This window comes from Piliocolobus tephrosceles, chromosome 11 (genome assembly GCF_002776525.5).
Source record: "Piliocolobus tephrosceles isolate RC106 chromosome 11, ASM277652v3, whole genome shotgun sequence".
Taxonomy (NCBI): Eukaryota; Metazoa; Chordata; class Mammalia; order Primates; family Cercopithecidae; genus Piliocolobus; species Piliocolobus tephrosceles.
In genome coordinates this window covers 119,302,118-119,324,220 of record NC_045444.1, presented here as the reverse complement: position 1 = coordinate 119,324,220, position 22,103 = coordinate 119,302,118, and the positions used below count along the sequence as shown (strand labels likewise).

The window sequence follows — 22,103 nt, the reverse complement described above, 5'->3', positions numbered from 1 at the left end:
GGAGGCTGAGGGGAGAGGTGTTCAAGACCAGGAACTGAGGCTTGAGGCCAGAAATTCAAGACCAGCCTGGGTAACATAGCAAGTCCTCATCTCTACCAAAAAATAAAAAAGAGGAAAAAACTAGCTGGCCATGGTGGCAAACACCTGTCGTCCTAGCTACTCAGGAGACTGAGGCAGGAGAATCACTAGAGCCCAAGAGATGGAGCCTGCAGTGAGCTATGATTGCACTACTGCCCTCCAGCCTGGGTGACAGAGTGAGGCCCGATCTCAAAATAAATAAAATTTTAAAACAATAATATGTAGAACAGAGTGTTTTTGCTCTGTCTAGCCCTTGCCCTTGGGCTAGACTCCTGCCTCTGTGGCACCGTGGACAAGACCCTGGGGTCTGACCTCTTTCCTCCCAGCCTGCAGCAGGCAGGATTACCCCTCACCGTCCCGCCCAGCCGTGGCAACCCCCCACCCTGACATGGCTGCCTGTGCGGAGAGGAAGTCCCTGTGTCCCAAGGCCAGGACATCGGAAATGGGGTTATCCCTTTGGACGTGCTCCATTTGCGCTGATTCAGCTGTACCCCCAAATCTACCTGAGAGACTGGAAAGCATTCATTGCAAGTACAGTTGGTCAGTGAAGTCTGCAGCTGTGAAAGCAAAAAGGGAATGTTTCCCTTTTTAAATCATAAGATTGATAAAACGCTGATTTTTCCTTCAAAATGAGAATTTACAGCTACCCCCACTGCACAAATGAATATTCCTGAGTTTGAATATTGAAGCATTTAGGGCTACGGAAATTACCCTGCTGGGATAATGAGACGCGGTTGGGACATTCCCATCAACTTGGTGGTGGACACATCAGGTTCTAGGTTCTTGTTTGCCAGGTGTGTGGGGGGAAAGCATATATGGATTTTGAGTCCATTGGGGCATTTCTTTATGTGTTGGGAAAAAACATAAGCATGCTGGTCTTTCCCAAGAAATGAAGACGATGGCAGTGTATCCTGTGGCCTGGAGCCTGCTGCTGAAACAGGTGCAGGGCTGGCTTGCACTGTGTATTCCTGGACACAGCAGCCACCCTTGATAAGAACATGAAGCCTTGACTTAGGGATTTGGAATGATTGTCATCTGAGATCTTTTCCTTTTCTTTTTTACAACTCTTTGATTTCAGGGCTCCTGTATCAGGAATACCGAGATAAATCGACTCTCCAAGAAATTGAAACCAGGAGGCAACAGGACGCAGAAATAGAAGACAATACCAATGGGTCCCCGGCCAGTGAGGACACCCCGGAGGAGGAAGAGGAGGAGGAGGAGGAGGAGCCGGCCAGCCCACCAGAGAGGAAGGCTCTGCCCCAGATCTGCCTGCTCAGTAACCCTCACTCAAGGTTCAACCTCTGGCAGGATCTCCCCGAGATCCGGAGCAGCGGGGTGCTTGAGATCCTACAGCCTGAGGAGATTAAGCTGCAAGAGGTAACAAGCGCCGAGGGGTGGGGGCTCCCCCACAGCACACAGGGGTGGCCCTCACTGCTGGGGGTGAGGCTTCCTCTAGGGGGTGAGGTGCCCTAGCTGGTTCACCAGAGGAATCACCGACAGGGTTGTCCATCTAGAACGTGTAGAAAAATAAACATGGGTTTACAGGGAGCAAGAGACACCCAGTTACCTTCTAGGATAGCTCACCCCCAATATTGAGCATCTGAAGCATTGCTGTCTGATCGCAGTTTTTCCACCCTTCGTTATCGTCGTTGCATATTTCCGTCACGCGTGAATGCCACGGCACTAGGCAATGCTGAGCTCACTGTGACTGTGCCATAGCTGCAGTGATCTGTGGTTGGCGGAGGTCTGCCAGATCTCTTTGCGTTCACGATCTTATCCCACCACTTTCTTTTGGGGCTGTCTGAACTTTGGATGAATGGGGTCTCTGAAGGAGGTCCCTCAGCTTGCCCACCTGCTCCTGAAATGCTGCAGAAATCTGGGATTCATGTCTCTGGTGCCTTCGTTTGATGGTTCAGGTGGACTTCAGTGACTGTCAATTAGGCTGAAGGGAAATCGTTGAGTTGCCTGATGGTTTGTTGCTAGCAGGGAGAAATAATCAATTAAAAACAGTAACAAATGAATAAGAAATTTAAGTGTTTGTTTTAGCAGAACAAAGATCATTTGAGTATTAAGGGAAAATTTGTGGTAGAGAAACAAGCGTATGGTCAGGAGTAAACAGGAAGAATGGTGGAGAGAAATTGTGAATATACAAGTTTGTGTTAATTGTGAAATTTAAAAAGTGGGCACAGAAGGGAAAAACAAAAGAAGAGATTTGGTTTTTATAAGCACTTGGTCCACCTAGTTTCATCATCTGTGTCCTCTTCCGCTCCGTCTCACCCCCACCACACTCACCTGCATTCCTGAGCACACTCACATGCTCGTCCAAGCTCATCCTTGTGCTTGTTTCTTGTGGCAGCTGTGGCTCCAAAAGTCCTGCCTTTCCCTACCCCCAATTACTCCTGTGCTAGATTCTACGGAAACATTTTCTCTTGTTTATTTAAAACATGAAACAGTAGCCTATACACACAATTAATGACCAAAACTGTGAATTGTTCCTGACCAGCATCGTATACCTGAGACTTGGGTTTTACAATGAATTGAGTTGCTACTAGGGAAGGCTTGATAAAAGTGGATTTTTGAAGGGCCACCTAGGCTTCACCTGGGTGTCGTGCCCAGTAGAGTATGGAAAATGTTTAGACTTTGGCATCCTTCCTAACTTGTGAGCAGTGATTTGTAAATGGCTACATCGATTTATTTTTTTGTTTGTTTGTTTTTTTTGAGACGGAGTCTTGCTTTGTCGCCCGGGCTGGAGTGCAGTGGCCGGATCTCAGCTCACTGCAAGCTCCACCTCCCGGGTTCACGCCATTCTCCTGCCTCAGCCTCCTGAGTAGCTGGGACTACAGGCACCGCCATCTCACCCGGCTAGTTTTTTGTATTTTTAGTAGAGACGGGGTTTCACCGTGTTAGCCAGGATGGTCTCGATCTCCTGACCTTGTGATCCGCCCGTCTCGGCCTCCCAAAGTGCTGGGATTACAGGCTTGAGCCACCGCGCCCGGCCTCGATTTATTTTTAATAAAACTTCTAATGTAAAACTTAGAAATAAGACTGGGTGTGGTGACTCACGCCTGTAATCCCAGCACTTTGGGACGCTGAGGCTGGTGGATCACGAGGTCATGAGTTCGAGACCAGCCTGGCCAAGATGGTGAAACCCTGTCTCCACTAAAACTACAAAAGTTAGCTGGGCACAGTGGCAGGCGCCTGTAACCCCAGCACTTTGGGAGGCCGAGGCTGGTGGATCACAAAGTCAGGAGTTCGAAACCAGCCTGGCCAAGATGGTGAAACCCCGTCTCTACTAAAAATACAAAAGTTAGCCAGGCATGGTGGCAGGAGCCTGTAATCCCAGCTACTCCGGAGGCTGAGGCAGGAGAATCTCTTGAACTCGGAGGCGGAGGTTGCAGTGAGCCGAGATCACGCCTCTGCACTCTAGCTTGGGCGACAGAGCAAGACTCCATCTCAAAAAAAAAAAACTTAGAAATAAATCCTAGTAGAACTTAAACACATGTTAGAAACCTTTTACAACATAAGCAAAGCTGAAAGCAGAGAAAAGGCCCTTGTCATAAATGGAGAGCAAACAGTGAAGAAGCATGAAAAACAAACAGCACGAAATTAGTGGCAAATTTAACAGCAAACAAATCCGTTACAACAGTACATGCGAACGGCTGAAACTCCTCCATTAAAGGACAGAAGTTCTTCAACTGAAGCTCTGTGTAGTGGCTGACACCTGTAATCCCAGGACTTTCGGAGGCCAGGGTGGGAGATCACCTGAGGTTAGGAGTTCAAGACCACTCTGGCCAACATGGCAAAACAACAGCTCTACAAAAATATAAAAATTAACCAGGTTGGCCAGGCACGGTGGCTCATGCCTATAATCCCAGCACTTTGGGAGGCCGAGGTGGGTGGATCACTTGAGGTCAGGAGTTCAAGACCAGCCTGGCAGATGTCGTGAAACACCATATTTACTAAAAATACAAAAATTAGCCTGGTGTGGTGTGCCCACCTATAGTCCCAGCTACTCTACTCAGGAGGCTGAGGCAGGAGAATCCCTTGAACCCAGGAGGCAGAGGTTGCAGTGAGCCAATATCACACACCTGCACTCCAACCTGGGCCATAGAGTGAGGCTCTATCTCAAAAAAAAAAAAATATTAGCCAAGCATAGTGTCAGGTGCCTGTAATCCCAGCTACTCGGGAGGCTGAGGCAGGAGAATCGTTTGAACCCAAGAGGTGGAGAGGTTGCAGTGCACCGAGATGGTGTCACTGCCCTCTGGCCTGGGTGACAGAGCAAGACTCTGTCTCGAAAAAAATAAAAACAAAAAAAGAAATTATCCAATTGATTAGAAATCTAAACCCATTATATTATCAGACAGAGTAGAGTTCAGGGCAAGAAAAATTACCCAAGTGAACAGAGTCATCTTGTTTTGTCATCTTATTCATCTACTAAAAATACAAAAAATTAGCCAGGTATGGTGGCGGGTCCCTGTAGTTCCAGCTACACGGGAGGCTGAGGCAGGAGAATCACTTGAACCCGGGAGGCAGAGGTTGCAGTGAGCCAAGATCGCACCATTGCACTCCAGCCCGGGCAACAATGCAAGACTCCGTCTCAGAAGAAAAAAAAAAAAAAAGTTTTGCAATGAAATACATGACTCCTCTGTGTATTTTCATTGTTTAAAAAAATATAAACTGCAAATGTGTCCAGCCCGTTTCTTGGATCATGGGTTTTCCCTGGAGGACCAGCTTTATCTATTTTATCTCTCCTGATTAGACACAGCCATAATGCACCGTTTAATTTTGGAGTTTAGACACCTATGCAGACTAAGGGTGAAATCCTCATAGATTTTTACAGTGTTTTACACTTCTTTTAGTTTCAGCACATTCTGTAGCAGCTTGGTTTTGGGGATGGTTTTTTAGCAACTTGCCTTTCCTGGACTCTTCAGAGCTTTCAGCTCAGTTTTCATTAAAACAACTCCCTTTCCACTGAGAATTCATTGGTTTTTATCATTAAATGATACAGCTGCATCGCAGTTGCCACTGGCTTGAATAAGTTTGAGGAATGCAAATGACAGTGGGTGCATCCTCACCAGATGGGGAGACAGGCAGGCAGGTAGCCTCTGCCCTGAGCGCCTGGGAGGTAGCAGAGTACGGGGTATTCAGCCAGTGAGTTGAGCAGAGGTTGCTCAGGAGAGTGTGTGTGCGCGAACATCTCTGTGCACGTCTGAGACCAGCTGTAGCCTGGAAGTAGAACTGCTGGTCCCAAATGAAGTGCATTTTAAATGGTGATGGACTCTGCCCAATTGCCATTCAAAAAGGCAGTACAAGTGTCACGTTGCTACCAGTGGTGCAAGAGAGACTATTTGCACCCACCTTCCCTAGCCCTGCTGTCAAACTTCTAACCTGTTGGGTGAAACATTTTATCTTGTCTTACCCTGCCCTCCTTGATGACTTGTAAATTTGAGCATCTTTTCTTTTTTCTTTTTTTTTTTTTTTTTTGAGACGGAGTCTCGCTCTGTCGCCTGGGCTGGAGTGCAGTGGCCGGATCTCAGCTCATTGCAAGCTCCGCCTCCTGGGTTCATGCCATTCTCCTGCCTCAGCCTCCTGAGTAGCTGGGACTACAGGCGCCCGCCACCTCGCCCAGCTAGTTTTTTGTATTTTTTAGTTTTTGTATTTTTTAGTGGAGACGGGGTTTCACCATGTTAGCCAGGATGGTCTCGATCTCCTGACCTCGTGATCCGCCCGTCTCAGCCTCCCAAAGTGCTGAGATAACAGGCTTGAGCCACCGCACCCGGCATCTTTTCACATGTTTATTGGCTGTATCCATGTCTTTATCTATCAGTGCCTGTTCTTATCTTTTCCGCCTTTTCTATTGGGTTCTTTACATTTATCTTCTTGATTTGTGGTAGCTTTTTATACATTCTGGATATTCTTTTTCTTTTTTTAAGATTTTCAAATGTTTTCTCCTGCACGATAATATAAGGGATGCAATTTATGCACAGAGTCACTGGTGCCCAACTGCCTAGGTTTCTCAGCTCAGCTGCTTCTTAGCTGTATGACCTTATGCAAATTACTTCTCTGTGCCTTATCTGTAAGATGGGAATCCTAGTACCTACTTCTCAGGCTTGTGCAGATTGAATAAATAACACAGATAAGGAGCTGAAGGCAGTGCACAGCAAAAAGCTGACATTGTCAAGGGCTTATATGCCCTCTCACTTGGTCCACAGCATCTTCTTTTTGGATAAAAATCTCTTTTCCATTTTGATAGCAAATCTGTCAGTACTTTTATTCATTTAAACCTAATCTTCAGATATTGTGTCTTATGATTAGAAAGGCTGTTCCCAAGAGGTACACTTTGCAGTGAAAAGGTAATAGCTGGGAAGTGTTATGAACTGGACAAAAAAATAGAGCAGAAGGCCAGGCCCAGCGGCTCATGCCTGTAATCCCTGCACTTTGGGAGGCCAAGGCAGGTAGATCACCTGAGGTCAGGAGTTTGAGACCAGCCTGGTCAACGTGGTAAAACCCTGTCTCTACTAAAAGTACAAAAATTAGCCAGGCGTGGTGGTGTGTGCCTGTAGTCCCAGCTACTTGGGAGGCTGAGGCAAGAGAATCGCTTGAACCTGGGAAGCAGAGGTTGCAGTGAGCCGAGATCACGCTACTGCACTCCAGCCTGGGCGACAGAATGAGACTCACCCCCCCCCCCCAAAAAAAAGCAGAATCTGTCAGAAACAAGAGGAGACGTTGCCATGTACATTCCACTATCTTACAGGAGTGGGACAGAGCAGGGAGATAGGGAATCAGAAAGAAATAATTGGTTGGTTGAAAAGATTTGTACTGAACTTTATACTCTCTGGAGCTGCCCTGCCCGCTCTGGCAGCCACTAGCCACACGTGGCTGCTGAGCACATGTGGTGAGTCCAGTTGACTTGCAGTGTGTGTGTAAAATGCACACCAAATTCCAAAGAATAGAAAGAATCAAAAGAGATAAATACAAAATTAAATGAACTTCTGAGATGCCAGCTTGAGACATCAGGGGAAAACACACAACAAACCGAAGGAGAACAGAGAGGACAAAGATCCAAGAAGATACTGTGCAAAAGTCTTGATGAGATAAAAAACAGATGAATGATTTTCTAGGAAAATATAAGCTACTAACAGTGGAATCAAAAGTAAAAATTTTAAATACACAAAAATATACCAGTAACCCCAAAAAATCACCTACAGGAAAGATGTTGCACCCAGAGGACTCATATTCAAAACACCAGGAGAGTCTGGTGTTACTTAGGCTGGCCTGCAGCAGAGCTGTCTGGTGGAATTCCCTGCCATGATGGAAATGTTCCTTTTTTTTTTTGAGACAGTCTTGCTCTGTAGCCCAGGCTGGAGAGCAATGGCATGATCTCAGCTTGCTGCAGCCTCTGCCTCCCAGGCTCAAGTGATTCTTCTGCCTCAGCCTCCTGAGTAGCTGGGATTACAGGTGTGCACCACCACACCCATCTAATTTTTGTATTTTTAGTAGAGAAGGGATTTCACCATGTTGCTTAGGCTGGTCTTGAACTCCTCACCTGTGATCCTCCCACCTCAGCCTCCCAAAGTGCTGAGATTACAGGCTTGAGACACTGCGCCTGGCCTGTCTTTTTTTTTTTTTTTTTTTTTGAGACAGAATTTTACTTTTGTTGCCCAGGCTGGAGTGCAATGGCTCTATCTTGGCTCACCACAACCTCCGCCTCCCAGGCTCAAGCGATTCTCCTGCCTTAACCTCCCGAGTAGCTGGGATTACAGGCATGCGCCACCATGCCCGACTAATTTTGTATTTTTAGTAGAGATGGGGTTTCTCCATGTTGCTCAGGCTGGTCTTGAACTCCCAACCTCAGGTGATGCCCCGGCCTTGGCCTCCCAAAGTGCTGGGATTATAGGCGTGAGCCACTGCACCTGGGCAGAAATGTTCTTTTGTATTTTATTTTTATTATTATTGTTTTTTGAGACAGTCTCACTCTGTCACCCAGGCTGGAGTGCAGTGGCACAATCTTGGCTTGCTGTAACCTCAGCCTCCTGGGTTCAAGCGATTCTCATGCCTCAGCCTCCAGAGTGGCTGAGAGTACAGGTGCACACCACTACGGAAGGCTAATTTTTCTATTTTTGGTAGAGATAGGGTTTTGCCTTGTTGACCAGGCTGATCTCAAACTCCTGAGCTCAAGTGATCTGCCTGTCTCAGCCTCCCAAAGTGCTGAGACAGGTGTGAGGCACCATGCCCAGCAATGATGGAATGTTCTACATCATCTCTCTAATAGTCACCAGCTCCATGTGGCTACTGAGCCTTTGAAACTGGTCAGTGCAACTAAGGAACCGAATGTTTAATTCCACCCAGTTTAAACAAACATCAGTTGCTACTGTATTGATCAGCATTAAGTCTAGAGCAGAGATCATCAAACTTTCTGTTAAAGGGCCAGATAATAAATGCGTCAGGCTTTGTGGACCATACTGTCTGTCAAAACTACTCAGCTCTGTCATTGTGGTGTGACAGCAGCTATAGACACTGTTGTGGTGTGACAGCAGCTATAGACACTATGTAAAGGAATGAGTGTGGCTGTGTTCCAGTAAAACTTTATTTACAAATACAAGTGGCCAGCCCATGGGCTGTAGTTTGCCGACCCCTGGTCTAAAGCATGGAAATGAGAGAAATACACAAATTATTTGAACATAGTATAATATTGATAACCAAATCTGAAAATTAGAGTACAAACACGTACAAAATTATTTTATTTTATTTTTAGTTTTTGAGATGGAGTCTTACTCTGTCGCCCAGACTGGAGTGCAGTGGCAGGATCTCAGCTCACTGCAACCTCTGCCTCCCAGGTTCAAGCGATTCTCCTGCCTCAGCCTCCCAAGTAACTGGGATTACAGGCGTGTGCCACCATGCCTGGCTAATTTTTTGTGTTTTTAGTAGAGGCAGGATTTCACCATGTTAGCCAAGATTATCTCCATCTCCTGACCTTAGGATCTGCCTGCCTCAGGCCTCCCAAAATGCTGGGATTACAGGCGTGAGTCACCACACCTGGTTACAAAATTATTTTAATCCACAATAATAATAGAAGAGTATATATATAGTCAATATACAGTCAAGAACACTGTTCTCTCAGTAATCAGCAGAACTGGGAGACATGAAATCAGTAAGGTGACAGAAGAATGGGCCACCATCAACCAAACGGAACTAATAAACATTCCTAGAACACTCTTCCCAACAGCAGCAGAATACACATTATTTTCAAGTGCAAACAGAACTGTCACCAAGGTAAGCATAACTCTCCTTAACATATTTGAAAGAACTGAAGTCATAGAAAGTATGTTCTCTGACCCTAATGGAATTACACTGGAAATCAGTAACAAAGATAACAAAAAATCTCCAAATACTTGGAAATTAACACACTTCTCAATAATCCCTGGCTCAAGGAGGAAGTTGCAAGGAGAGTTATAAATACTTTGAAATGACTAAAAATGAATCCGCAGCATACCAAAGTTGGTGGGAGGCAGCAAAAGCAATGTTTTGAAGCAGATTTATAGCATTATACTTACTTAGGAAAGCAGATAGCTTTCAAAACAATAACCTAAGCTTTCACATTAAGAAACTGGGCCGGGGAAAGGGCAAAACCAAAGCAAGTGGAAGGAAAGAAATAATACGTATGAGACCAAGAATTAACAACATGGAACATTTTTTAAAATATAGAGAAAATCAGTGAAACCAAAATTGAACTCTTTGAAAAGATGAATAAAATTAATAAATCTCTATCAAGATTGACCAAAAAGAAGAAGATATAAATGACTAATATCAGAAACGAAAAAGGAGACATGATGAATCCTCGAGACATTTAAAGGGTAATAAGGAAATATTGTAAACAATTCTACACACATAAATTTGGCAACTTCAATGAAAGAGACCAATGTCCCAAACTAAAAGCTACCAAAACTCACCCCAACCTGAATAGTCTTGTAACTATTAAAGAAATTGACTTCTTATGTAAAATCTTTCAAAACATGCAATCTCTAGGCCCATAAGTTTACACTGGTGAATTCTACCAACCATTTAAATAGAAAATAGTATCAGTTTTCCCCATTCTTTTCCAAAATATGGAAGAAGGAATGCTTCCCAACTTTTTAGAAGACCAGCATCACCTGATAGAAAAATCAGAGAAAGACAGTATAAGAACAGTAAACTACAAACCAATATTCCTCATGAATGTTTATTTTTAAATTCTCAGTAAAAAACAATAGCAATTCAAATCCAGCAATGTATAAAAAGAGCAATATGGCATGACTGAGTGGAGTTCATCCTGGAAATGCAAGGTTAGTTAAATATTTGAAAATCAATCAATGTAACCCACCATATTAACAGTCTAAAGAAGAAAAAAAAAAATGGACTGCATGATTACTCCAACAATTGATGCTAGAAAAGCATTTGACAAAATTCAGTATTCAGCCATCATTAAAATTTTCAGCAAAGGAGGAAAACAAGGGAAATTCCTGGACCTGATAAGGAACATCTACCAAAAACCTAGGGCAAACCTCATACTTAATGGTGAAGGACTGAATGCTTTTCCCCTAAGATTAGGAACAAGGGAAGTCTGTCTGTTCCTTCACCGCTCCCATTCCTATTCAACATCATTGTGAAAATCCTAGCCAGTGCAGTAAGACAAGAAAAAGAAATAAAAGGCATATAGATTGGAAAGGAATAAGTAAAACTGCCCCAGTCACAGATGACATGTTTACTTGAAAAATCCCAAAGAATCTACCACAAAAGCCTCTTAGAACTAATAGTGATTTTTAGCAAGGTTTCTGGATATGAGGCCAACATACAAATATCAGTCATATCTCTGTATTCTAGCAGTGAACAATTAGAAACCAAAATTCAAATTCTCATACCATTTACAATAGCTGCTCCCAAAATGAAAGTTAGGCATAAATCTAACGAAGCATGTACAGGATCTTTGTGCTGAAAACCGCAAATCAGTGAGGAGAGAAATCAAATAAAATGTAAATAAATCAAGAGACAAACTGTTCATGGATTGAAAGATTCAACATAGTAAAGATGTGAATTCTCTTCCCATATTGATCTATACATTCAATGCAACTCAATCAAAATCTCAGTATTTTCTCTGGCCATAGACAAAATTATCCTAAAATTTATCAGAAAAGGCAAGATAACTAGAATAGCCCTGAACAGTTTTGAAAAATAATAAAGCTGAAGGGGTCATACTATCTGATTTTAAGACAACTAACAAGTTTACAGTAGTCAAGGCAGTGGGGTATTCATGAAATTACAGACACATAGATCAGTGGAATAGAATAGAAAGTTCAGAAATAAACCCACACAAATGTGGCTGATTGATTTTTGGCAAAAGGACAAAAGCAAATTAATGGAAAAAAGACAGTCTTCTCAACAAATATTGAACATTGATGCTGGAACCATTGGATACATATGTGCAAAAACATTAACCTCAACTTAAACCTCATGCCTCATACAAAAATTAACTCAAAATGGATCATGGATCTGCATGTAAAATGCAAAACTTTAAAACTTTTAGAGGAAAACATAGGAGAAACCTTTATAACCTGAGGTTAAACAAAAAAATTGATCAATTGGTCTTGATCAAAGTTAAAAACTTTTGCTCTGCAAAAGACACTTAAGAGAATGAAAAGAGAAGCTACAGATGGGGAGGAAATATTTGCAAATTACTTAACTGATAAAGGACTTGCATCCGGAATACACAGAAGAACTTGAAACTCACAGTAAAAAAAAACAGCAATCCAGTTTAAAAATGGGCAAAAGACTTAAACAGATGCTTCACCAAAGGAGATATACAGAAGGCAAGTAAGTGCTACACACTTGCTTACAAAAAGCTTTAAAATCAGGGTAGTTCCAAGTGCTGGTGTGCATACACAGCATACGTTGCTGGAACTCTCCTACATGGCTGGTGAGGTCACAAAATGGTGCAGCCACTGTGAGAGTTGGTGGTTTCTTACTGAGTTAAACATGCATTTATCATACTACCAAACAGCCCTGCCCTGTAGCAGCATCTCCTCAGTGGCCCTGTTGACTTTGGGGCTGGATAATTCTTTGTTGCAGGGGCTGTCTTGTGTGTCACAGGATGTCTAGCACAGGGGTCCCCAACCCCCACCCCCATTACCCCCCCGCCGTACAGCAGGAGGTGAGTGGCAGGTGACCAAACAAAGCTTCATCTATATTTACGGCTATATTTCTCATACGAGTGCGAACCCTACTGTGAACTGCACATGCGAGGGATCTAGGTTGTGCGCTCCTTATGAGACTCTAATTGCACCTTATGAAAATCTAATACCTGATAATCTGAGGTGGAACAGTTTCATCCAGCCCCCTCCGACCCCTGGTCTGTGGAAGAATTGTCTTTCACAAAACCAGTCCCTGATGTTAAAAAAATTGGGGACCATTGGTCTAACAGCATCCTTGGCCACTACTCACTAGATGCAATCCTCCCCCCAATCGTGACAAGCAAAATTGTCTCTAAACTTAGCTGAGTGTCCCCTGGAGACCAAAATTGCTCCTGGTTGGGAATCACTGCCCTAGAGAAATAGTAACTTACGTTCACAGAAAAATGTGTACATGAATGCATGCTTGTAATCACCGAAGACTGGAAACGAGCCAAAGGTCCTTCAACAGATAGAAAATAAACCAGTACATCCATATGGTGGTGTGTACCATGCAATAAAAAGGATGAAACTACTGATAGGCGACAACATCGACGTTTCTCAAAGGCATCTTGTTGAGCGAAAGAATCGAGAAAGGTTCCACACTGTGTGGTTCCATTTCTATGACATTCTGAAAGAGACCACACTAGTGGCAGAAAACAGATCTCGTTGGCAAAGAGTGGTTGCCAGGAGTGAAGGATGCGGGGAGTGTGCAAGATGGGATGGTTGCCCAGGGGTTAGGTGTTGGGGGAACGTGGGGAGATGGGATGGTTGCCCAAGGGTTAGGTGTCGGGGGAGCGTGGGGAGACGGGATGGCTGAGTGTGTTGTAGGGAGTGTTGGAACTGTTGAGCATCCTGATGATATTGTGGGTTACACAAACCTGCAGATATGTTAGAATTCATAGAACTGTACACCCCCCAAAAGTCCACTTTTTACTACATGATAATTTTATTATGCAGTAAAACATCAAAAAGATTGAATATCTTCCATTTATTGTATTTGACATAACAAAATAAGTATTACCTCCTCCAAAAAAAAAAATTAAAATGCAGATCTATCTCGCCGTGAATTAAGGTAAAAAAAAATTACATAAAACATAAGCAAATCAAATCTGGAGATAGATTAAATGAATAACATACATTAAGCAAGGATGAATTAATGCAAAGATAGGTTAATATTTAGATATTTGGGGCCAAAATTTCATACTGATAGGCCAGAGGAGAAAAATACATGGATCTTCAAAGAGGATGGAAAAGAAAGGAGTACACTATTGCCATCTAGATAAAACTCAGAGGGATACTTTTTTGAGATTTATAAAGAAAACTTCAAATTTATAGCTAAAATCATACATAATAAAAAACTGTTGGTGGCAATAAAGGCAAGACGCAGTGCCTACTAACACGATTCAGTGTTGCCCTGGAAGCTCTATCCAAGGTAGTAAGATGAGGAAAGGAGTAGGAGAGAAAGCCAGAAAGAAGGAATGTCTTTATCTGCCATTGTCTACCAGTTATGGTTTCCTACTTAAAAAACCTGACGGAATCAAATAAAAGTACCGGACCTGGTAAGGCAGTTCCAGGAGGTACTGGTTGTAAGATAAACATGCAAAAATTAGTTGTTTTCATATACATCAGCAAAACCCAGATTTCAGTCAGTTAGAAAGCTCTGTCAATTAGAAAAACATGAGTACCCCAAAGAAAACTGGGCAAAGCAATTCACATTTTAAAAGTACAAATGGGTCAGATGAGAATATGTCCTGGCAATGAAAAAAAAAAAAAAGCAAAAAAAGTACAAATGGTGCAGAGTATGGTAGCTCATGCTTATAATCCCAGCACTTTGGGAGACTGAGGTAGGAAGAGTGGTTTTAGCCCAGGAGTTCGAGACCAGCCTGGGCAACATTGTAAGACCCTATCTCCACAAAAATAAATAAATAAATAAAATTTTAATATAAATGGCCAATGAGTACATGAAAAAAGAAAGAAAAATCAAACTCACTAACAGTCATAGAAATATAAACTTAAGCAGCATTGATGTACCATCTTCTGCTGCTCAAAATGACAAGAGACTTAAATATATATATTTAAAACCTAGTGTTGAGGGACTCAAAATGAGCACTTTCAAACACAGCCAATAAGAAGAGTATATTTGTATCAAAACCCCAGTAATAGTATATTTGCTTACTTTCTAGTGCTTCTATTTCTAGAAATTTATCTTGCAAAATAATCCGACATGTGTATACATATTTATTAGCATGTTCATCATAGCAAAAAGTTACGGGAAGAATAAGGAGAAGAAACCTACATGCCCAATGGCAGGGGGATTGCTTAGTAAGATGATATACAGTTGTTTAAAGATGCAAACGTATTTATTTTATTTTTTATTTTTTTTGTGACTGAGTCTCACTCTATTGTCTAGACTGGAGTGCAGTGGTGCGATCTCGGCTCACTGAAGCCTCCGCCTCCCGGGTTCGAGCAATTCTCCTGCCTCAGCCTTGTGAGTAGCTGGGATTATAAGCACTCACCACAACACCTGGCTAGTGTTTTGTATTTTTGGTAGAGATGGAATTTCACCATGTTGGCCAGGCTGGTGTGGAACTCTTGACCTCAGGTGATCTGCTGCCTCGGCCCCCCGAAGTGCTGAGATTACAGGCGTGAGCCACTGTGCCCGGCCCAAAGAGGCAAACATTTAAAAACGTGTTTTTAAAAAATGAATAACGTGAATGTTCAAGATATATAAAGTTTTTTAAAAAGCAAAATAGAACATTTCATCTATAGTGAGAAGGCGTAGAAAATAAAGATTTTTTTACTTTCTTTTATGCATGTTTGCAAATTCCAGTTAATCAGATGTAGATTTTTAAAAATAAATGAGGATGACCGAACTGATGCGCAATCCAGTCACATTTCGTCGTGAATAATGTGAGCACGCGGGCTTCAGCGTGTCACTCTGATTTTTTATCGTCTGACTTTTTATGTTAAAGATCTTTCATGCGCTTCTCTTTTATTAATATCTGATAATGGACACAAAACCGGGATCTTCAGATTGCATGTTCCAAATCAGTGACTTCTGTGTCAGAACTTTTTTTTCAGTCTATTTATCAAAGCAAGACAGGCAACTTGGACTGCCAGCACAATCTGTTGTCGGGAACTCTCCTCTTTTTCTTTAGCTACAAAAGCAGCAGGTTGCGCTGAATTACTGTTCACACAAGGAAAACACCCTACAATGATGGCCTTTTGGTAGGCTTAATCAGTCAGGGGAGCCAAGATTTCAGAGCAAAATACTGTAGTATGTTTCCCTTCTTTTAAAGTAAAAATTATCTAGTTGAAATGGGAAAGAGTTCCCGTGTAGGACTTTTTCAGTTTATTACAGTTTGTTGTTGTTGGAAAGAGTTCCCGTGTAGGACTTTTTCCGTTTATTAATAGTTTGTTGTTGTTGTTTGTTTATTTAGAGACAAGGTCTCACTCTGTGGCCCAGGTGGGAGTGCAGTGGTGTGATCACAGCTCACTGAAGCCTTGAACTCCTGGGCTCAAGTGATCCTCCTGCCTCAGCCTTTCAAGTAACTGGGACTACAGGTGTGCACCACCACCACCCCAGGCTAACTTTTAAAATTTTTTTGAAGAGATGAGGTCTTGCTGTGTTGCCCAGGCTATTCTTGAACTCCTGGGCTCAAGCAATCCTCTTGCCTCAGCCTCCCAAAGCACTGGGATTATAGGTGTGAGCCACCACGCTAGGCCTCAGTTTTTGTTTTTTAATTTGTCCTGAAGCTCTTGGTCGCACCCTTTTGGGGATGGTGTTTTAGTTACTGTTTGAGAGAACCCAATAGTTGGAGGAAATAATTAGGCATAGATTCAAATTAAAAGGTTGGGAAGGGGCTGGGCGTGGTGGCTCACACCTGTAATCCCAGCACTTTGGGAGACCAAAGGCGGTGGATCACCTGAGGTCAGAGTTCGAGACCAGCCTGGCCAACATGGTGAAACCCCGTCTCTACTAAAAATACAAAAATTAGCATGGTGGTGCATGCCTGTAGTCCCAGCTACTCCAGAGGCTGAGGCAGGAGAATCACTTAAACCCAGGAGGCAGAGGTTGCAGTGAGCTGAGATTTTTCCATCGCACTCCAGCCTGGGTGACAGAGCCAGATACCATCTCAAAAAAAGAAAAAGAAAGGTTTAGAAGGAGAAAAGTGTAGAAAGGGTAGGGTGTCGCAAGGTGGGAGGGCAGGGGGCTTTCCTGGAAAGTGATGGGAATTGAGGGACACAGAATTGTCTTGATGGACAATAAGAGGCAAAGAGAAGCGAGTAGGACTGTGGGGGGTGGGGGCCATCATCCCAGCTGACGGAATGTCAGCTGCACTCAACCCTTCCAACACTGGGAACCTGGTGTCAAGAAATGAAGGAGAAACTGAAGGTGCCCGGAGCAGCCACTCCTTTGGTGATGTGGGTCACGTCCCCAGCCTCTGCAAGAACCTGCCTCTGCAAAGGAGCTAGAGAAAGATGGACTTGCCACGGTCCCTGGTCTTGGGGGGCTGGGCGTGGAGCTGGAAAAGTGAGCAGGGGTGATGTGAGGCTCTCCAGAAGAGCAGGAACACACACTCGCATGTGCACAGTCTGCCCAGGCTGGGGGTGCGGCTCGGCCCCTGCACGCCCAGACAGGGCTCATGGCTTGTCCTGCTGGGGAACGAGGGGCACTGCGGTCGCCTGGTGCAGCCTAACCACAGGGCGGCGAATTGTCTTTTCTTTCGGTAGATGCTGAGTCTTGCTGTGTTGCCCGGACTGTAGTTTTTGCAGCTGTGAGTTGCGATGCAGCTCAGTCTGCATCTGTGCAGCCTCTGACATACAGAGTTGTATTTTTGTTGTTTTCTAGCCTGTTTTCACAACTTAGAACTTAAACGTATTTACTTCCCTCACCCCCAAAATAAAATTGTGCCTTTTAGACAGAAATTACTTAGGATTTTAATATGATGTTCCTCTATCCAAAAAATTAAATTGTGATTATTATTTAATTTACCAACTGTTACTGAATTATATGTTTTTCTGTTTAAATTAAGCCCTCAGCAGTTCAGCAGATGAGTGCTACAGTGGCAGATGGCTGGGAGTTTTTCTTGATGCTTTGAGGTGATGTGGCCATTACCTAAAATATCAGCTAGGCATTAGAAAGCAAATACCAATACCTATTTTAACAAAGTAGCAAAGTAGGCAAGTAGCATTTTTTTTTTTAATTCATCTTTTGGTTAACAAATGTATACACCTGATAGGAAGTTCAAAAGGTACAAAAGGACCCTCAGTGAAAGTCCCCCAGTCCTGTCCCTGGGCCACCCAGTTCCCTCGTCGGACACATATTCAGGTGTGTGTGTGTGTGTGTGCGCGCCCTCATGCCACACAAATGTAAACTACTATCAAAATAGTCATCATAACTTTCCATCTCCATCCAAATAGAGCACCCTCATTTTGGCAGTTTTCTGGGCTCCATTGTTCAGATGTTCCATAATGTATTGAACCCATCCACGTTGATGGAAATACCAGGTACCGAGGGTGTTCATTGCAGCATTATTTTTACTAATGGAAGATTGAACATCCACACAGTGGAATGCTAAGGGAATTGCTAAGTGGGATTGTTGGGTGAAAGGTTAAATGTTCTTTAAATTTTGAGAGGGTGTTGCCTAATTGCCTTCACACACTAGCCACATATGAGTGTGCCTGTCCCCTGCCAGTAACGTGGTGCATGACCCAGCTGTTTCATCTTTACCCAATGTGCTAGATTAAAAATTATATCTCATTATGGTTTTTGTTTCGTTTTGTATTAAGACAGAGTCTCACTCTGTCATTTAGGCTGAAGTGCAGTGGTGCGATCTCAGCTCACTGCAACCTCCACCTCCCGGGTTCAAGCGATTCTTCCACTGCAGCCTCCCGAGTAGCTGGGATTACAGACACCCGCCACCACACCTGGCTAATTTTTTCTATTTTCAGTAGACACGGGGTTTCACCGTATTGGCCAAGATGGTTTCAAACTCCTGGTCTCAGGTGATCCACCCGCCTGGGCCTCCCAAAGTATTGGGATTACAGGCATGAGCCACGGCGCCCGGCTTCGATGTGATTTTAACATAACATTTCTCTTGCCATGAGGCAGGCTGAGCATGTTCTCAAGCATGTGTCTTTTTAAATTTATACACACTTATTTTAGTATGTAAACATTTTTGCAAATGATTTTATTAACAGGTCATCTTGAGAAAACTTAGTAATTGGCATTTGTGATGTGTGTGAATGCCGAGGCTCGGGTTTGGGCCCCCAGCGCCAGAATCCCATGGTTACGTTGAATATGTGACTCCCCTCATCCCTTAGCAACCCGAGGGGGAGTTGTCGCTCCCCCATCAGACGGCCGAGCCCCCGTTCCCCACGCTGCTCACGGGACCTGCTCAGTCCGGCCTTGAATTCACTGAAGACTGCACTGCAGCGGGCTGGGCTCCGGCTCCGGAGTCTGACTTCATCACCGTTGTTGGCAGAAGAAGGATAGCCTTTGAGGGGTTTCTTCTTAACTGGAAGCCTTTTAAAGTCGCTTCTGTGCACCCGGATGCCTGCAGCGTATAAATGACTGCACCAGCAGCAGGCACCGAGGCAACTTTGTGACCTTGCTGTTGAGTCATCCTGGGGAACAGAGGATATGAATCACCGCAGGGCGGCTGCAGTAAGAGGACCCTGAGGGGCCGGAGCAGAGAGTGGAGAGCTTGGGAGCGCCTGGCCACCCCTGGCTCTGGTTCTGTCCCCAGCTGCTAGAGGAGAGAGAGGAGTGGGCTGTGGTGGGCCCCGCACCACAACTTAGTAATTGGCATTTGTGATGTGTGTGAGTGCCAAGGCTTGGGTTTGGGCCCCCAGCGCCTGCATCCCATGTACGTTGAATATGTGACTCCCCTTGTGCCTTAGCAACCCTCAGCACACCCCAGCCACTGCCCTGCCGAGGACAGACTCAGGCCAGGTCTTCAGCAGGCCCAGGTGGCCCTAGCTCCCACCAGCATACTGGAGACATGGAGCCTGGATGGTAGGGCCTGTGCTGAGGTGTCACGGTGATGTCCCCACGGCCTCTAAGGGAGCCCAGGAGGGACGCCTTAGACCCTCAGCATTCTGCCTGGCCTTCTCTTCGTCCCCTCCCTCCCTCCAGGCAAAAGCCAGTGAACTAAGTGGGGCTCCAGGCCGGCGCCCTGATGCCCAGGACTGGGGGTGACTCGTGTTGGGAGGGCCTGGCACACGGGTGGATGGGAAGGGACCTCCCAGAACCCTTGCTGGGAAGGGGCTACGTTTTGTTTCCTGGTCGTGAGGAAGGTGGAGGGCAGCCAGTGAGCCCGCCCTTCAGTCCCCCATCTGCCGGCCTTCGGCTCCGACCCCGCAGATGTCACCCTGGTGGGGCAACTGTATCACCACATCACAACGCATCGAAGGTTGCAGCATCAGAGACAGCAGTGATTTGTTAACACAGGGGTCAGGAGAAGCCACAAAACAACCCAAATCAGGCTGGAATGCACGGCTCAGGGGTCCACGGTGAACCCTGGATCATAAGGAGACCGTGTAGGTAAAGAGCCAGGAGGAGAAATCGTGCAGCCTCGAGCTTTGCTGCTGGTGGGGAACGAAGGGTTGATGTAAGTCCGGAGGTAGGAGTGGGACTCCGAGGACAGACACTATGGGCCTGGCCGGCCTGGCAGCATGGCCCATGCTTGACCATGACCTGCAGGACAAGCTGAACTGCCTTCAATAACAGGGAACTGGGGCCTGCGGGCTGCGGGAAAGCCCATCGCTCTGTGGGTGTTAGGCCTGGCCTTCCGCCTTTCTCCATCAGAAGTAGATTGGCTTCCTCCAGACTTTTCTTGGTGTCCCGGTTCCTCCTTTGTGACCTCTTGCTGATGGGTTGGGGGTCTCCTTTGTTTTTCAAATGTGTCACTTGAACAGGGTGGTGTAGGCGGCCCTAACTCCGGGACCTGGCTGGTCCTGAGGCCACAGGACGTCACCACCCCAGAGCAGCCCAGTGACCCGTGCTGCCTGAGAGGGGGCCTGCCCACCTGGCCTCAGGCTCTGGTCCTGCCCCTGCAGGCAGCGTGGCTCCCGGTGCCTCTGTGGGCCACTCTCCATCCCGTGGGCACCATGCTGGCCCAGGGCCCCCAGTCTTGGAATTCTCTGGACTCCCTGTCACTGGAGGGCGGGGGAGATGCTCTCTGAATGAGGCTAACCCCCTGTTATCTGCGACTCTCCACAGTGAGGGGCAAAGCCGTGTCAGTCAGAGAAAATCAAGATTTCCTGAGAAAAATACAGCCCAGCTCTCCCTGAACGTGGCAGGTGGGCGCCGCGGGGTACAGACCCGGCTTCTCCCATGGACCGGCTGGCCACTAGCTCAGGCCGTGCAGTTCCAGCCATCCGTGATCCATCCTCACACGGCGGTCAGAGGGGATGGACTTAAAAATGGGAGCCAGAGCCTGGAGGTCCCTGCTCCGTCCCCACAGTGGTGGTGCTGTCGCACCTGCATGTGCCTAGGGCCCCTGCCTGCCACCCGCTCCCGCCTCCCCCACGGCCGTCCATCTCCCACCCCTCGTGGCGCCCGCCCCTTCTCTGCACAGGCCTTGGTGTCCCTGGGCATGGGCTTTCCTGCCCTTCTTTGGGACTCAGCCCCAGTGCCAGGCAGCGTCCCATCCCACCCTTGGTGAAGGCGGTTCCCAGATGCTGGATCAGTCATAACCCCAGAACATCTGCCGGGACTCTGGGACGGCCAGGCCCCAGGCTGAGCGTTTCTCATTGTGCACCCCACTTCCTGGCAACAGCCTGCTGAGGCCAGGACTGTTCTTCCCATTTGGCAAATATGGAAACTGAGGTTTAGCAGGATTGAGGAATCCCATCCACAGCAGAGACTCTGGCTAAGTCCCAAGGTCAAGGCTGTGCCCACTTGCTGCTCAACTGCCCGTGGTGGGCTCCAGGTGCCTCAGTCCTGGCGAATTGCAAAGCCACCTGGGCTGAGCCCCCTGAAGAAAGTCCAGGCTTGTTCGGAGTTTAATCTTCACAAGGAATCCAAGCCAGGAATGGGCTTAGGAAAGCCAGGAAGTGTGACAAGAATACTGGCAGATAGCAACGGAGCTGAGAGCGCCGTTCGGTGACCAAACGGAGATTGAGTCAGTCGGGTCCAGGCTACATGGGCATTCCCTGAGAAGGAGCTTCTGTAGCAGTGATACATATGTTCACACGCACCTTGATACACACACACACACATACTCTCATTCACACACATTCTCACATTCACTCACCTTCATACACATTCACCCACTGTCACCCGCTCACACTCTCACAGCCACACATTCACGCTCACACATTCACACCCACCTTCATACACACTCATTTACACAGTCACACATAATGCATTCCCACACATTTACACCCACCCTCATACACACTCACTCATTCCCACATGTTCACACACTCATACACACTCATTTACACTCACACACATTCACATTCACGCCCACCCTCATACGCACCCATTCACACTCATTCACACCCACCCTCGTACACACTCATTCACAGTCACATACACGCATTCACACACATTCACACCCTCATACAGTCACGTGCATGCTCATTCACATACATCTATACACTCATACACACTACTACGTGCCCCCACACACACATTCACTTACATGCTCTCACAGCCACACCCATATATACATTCACCCACATTCACTTACACACACACACACCCATATACACACAATCACACACGCTCTCACACACCCATACACACATTCACTCACAAAAACACACACCCATACACACATTCACTCACAATCACACACATACTCTCAC

General features: G+C 45.7%; 1 protein-coding gene across 2 annotated transcripts in view; it reads left to right on the top strand.

The window, feature by feature from the left end:
• Positions 1-22,103, top strand: part of NGEF (neuronal guanine nucleotide exchange factor) — a 104,073-nt gene that overhangs the window by 59,167 nt on the left and 22,803 nt on the right. For both annotated transcript variants that reach the window (XM_026447348.1, XM_023188557.2), the window contains one exon: positions 1,157-1,455. In XM_026447348.1, coding sequence (XP_026303133.1) covers positions 1,157-1,455 — 299 coding nt within the window. The remainder of the gene's footprint in view (positions 1-1,156; positions 1,456-22,103) is intronic.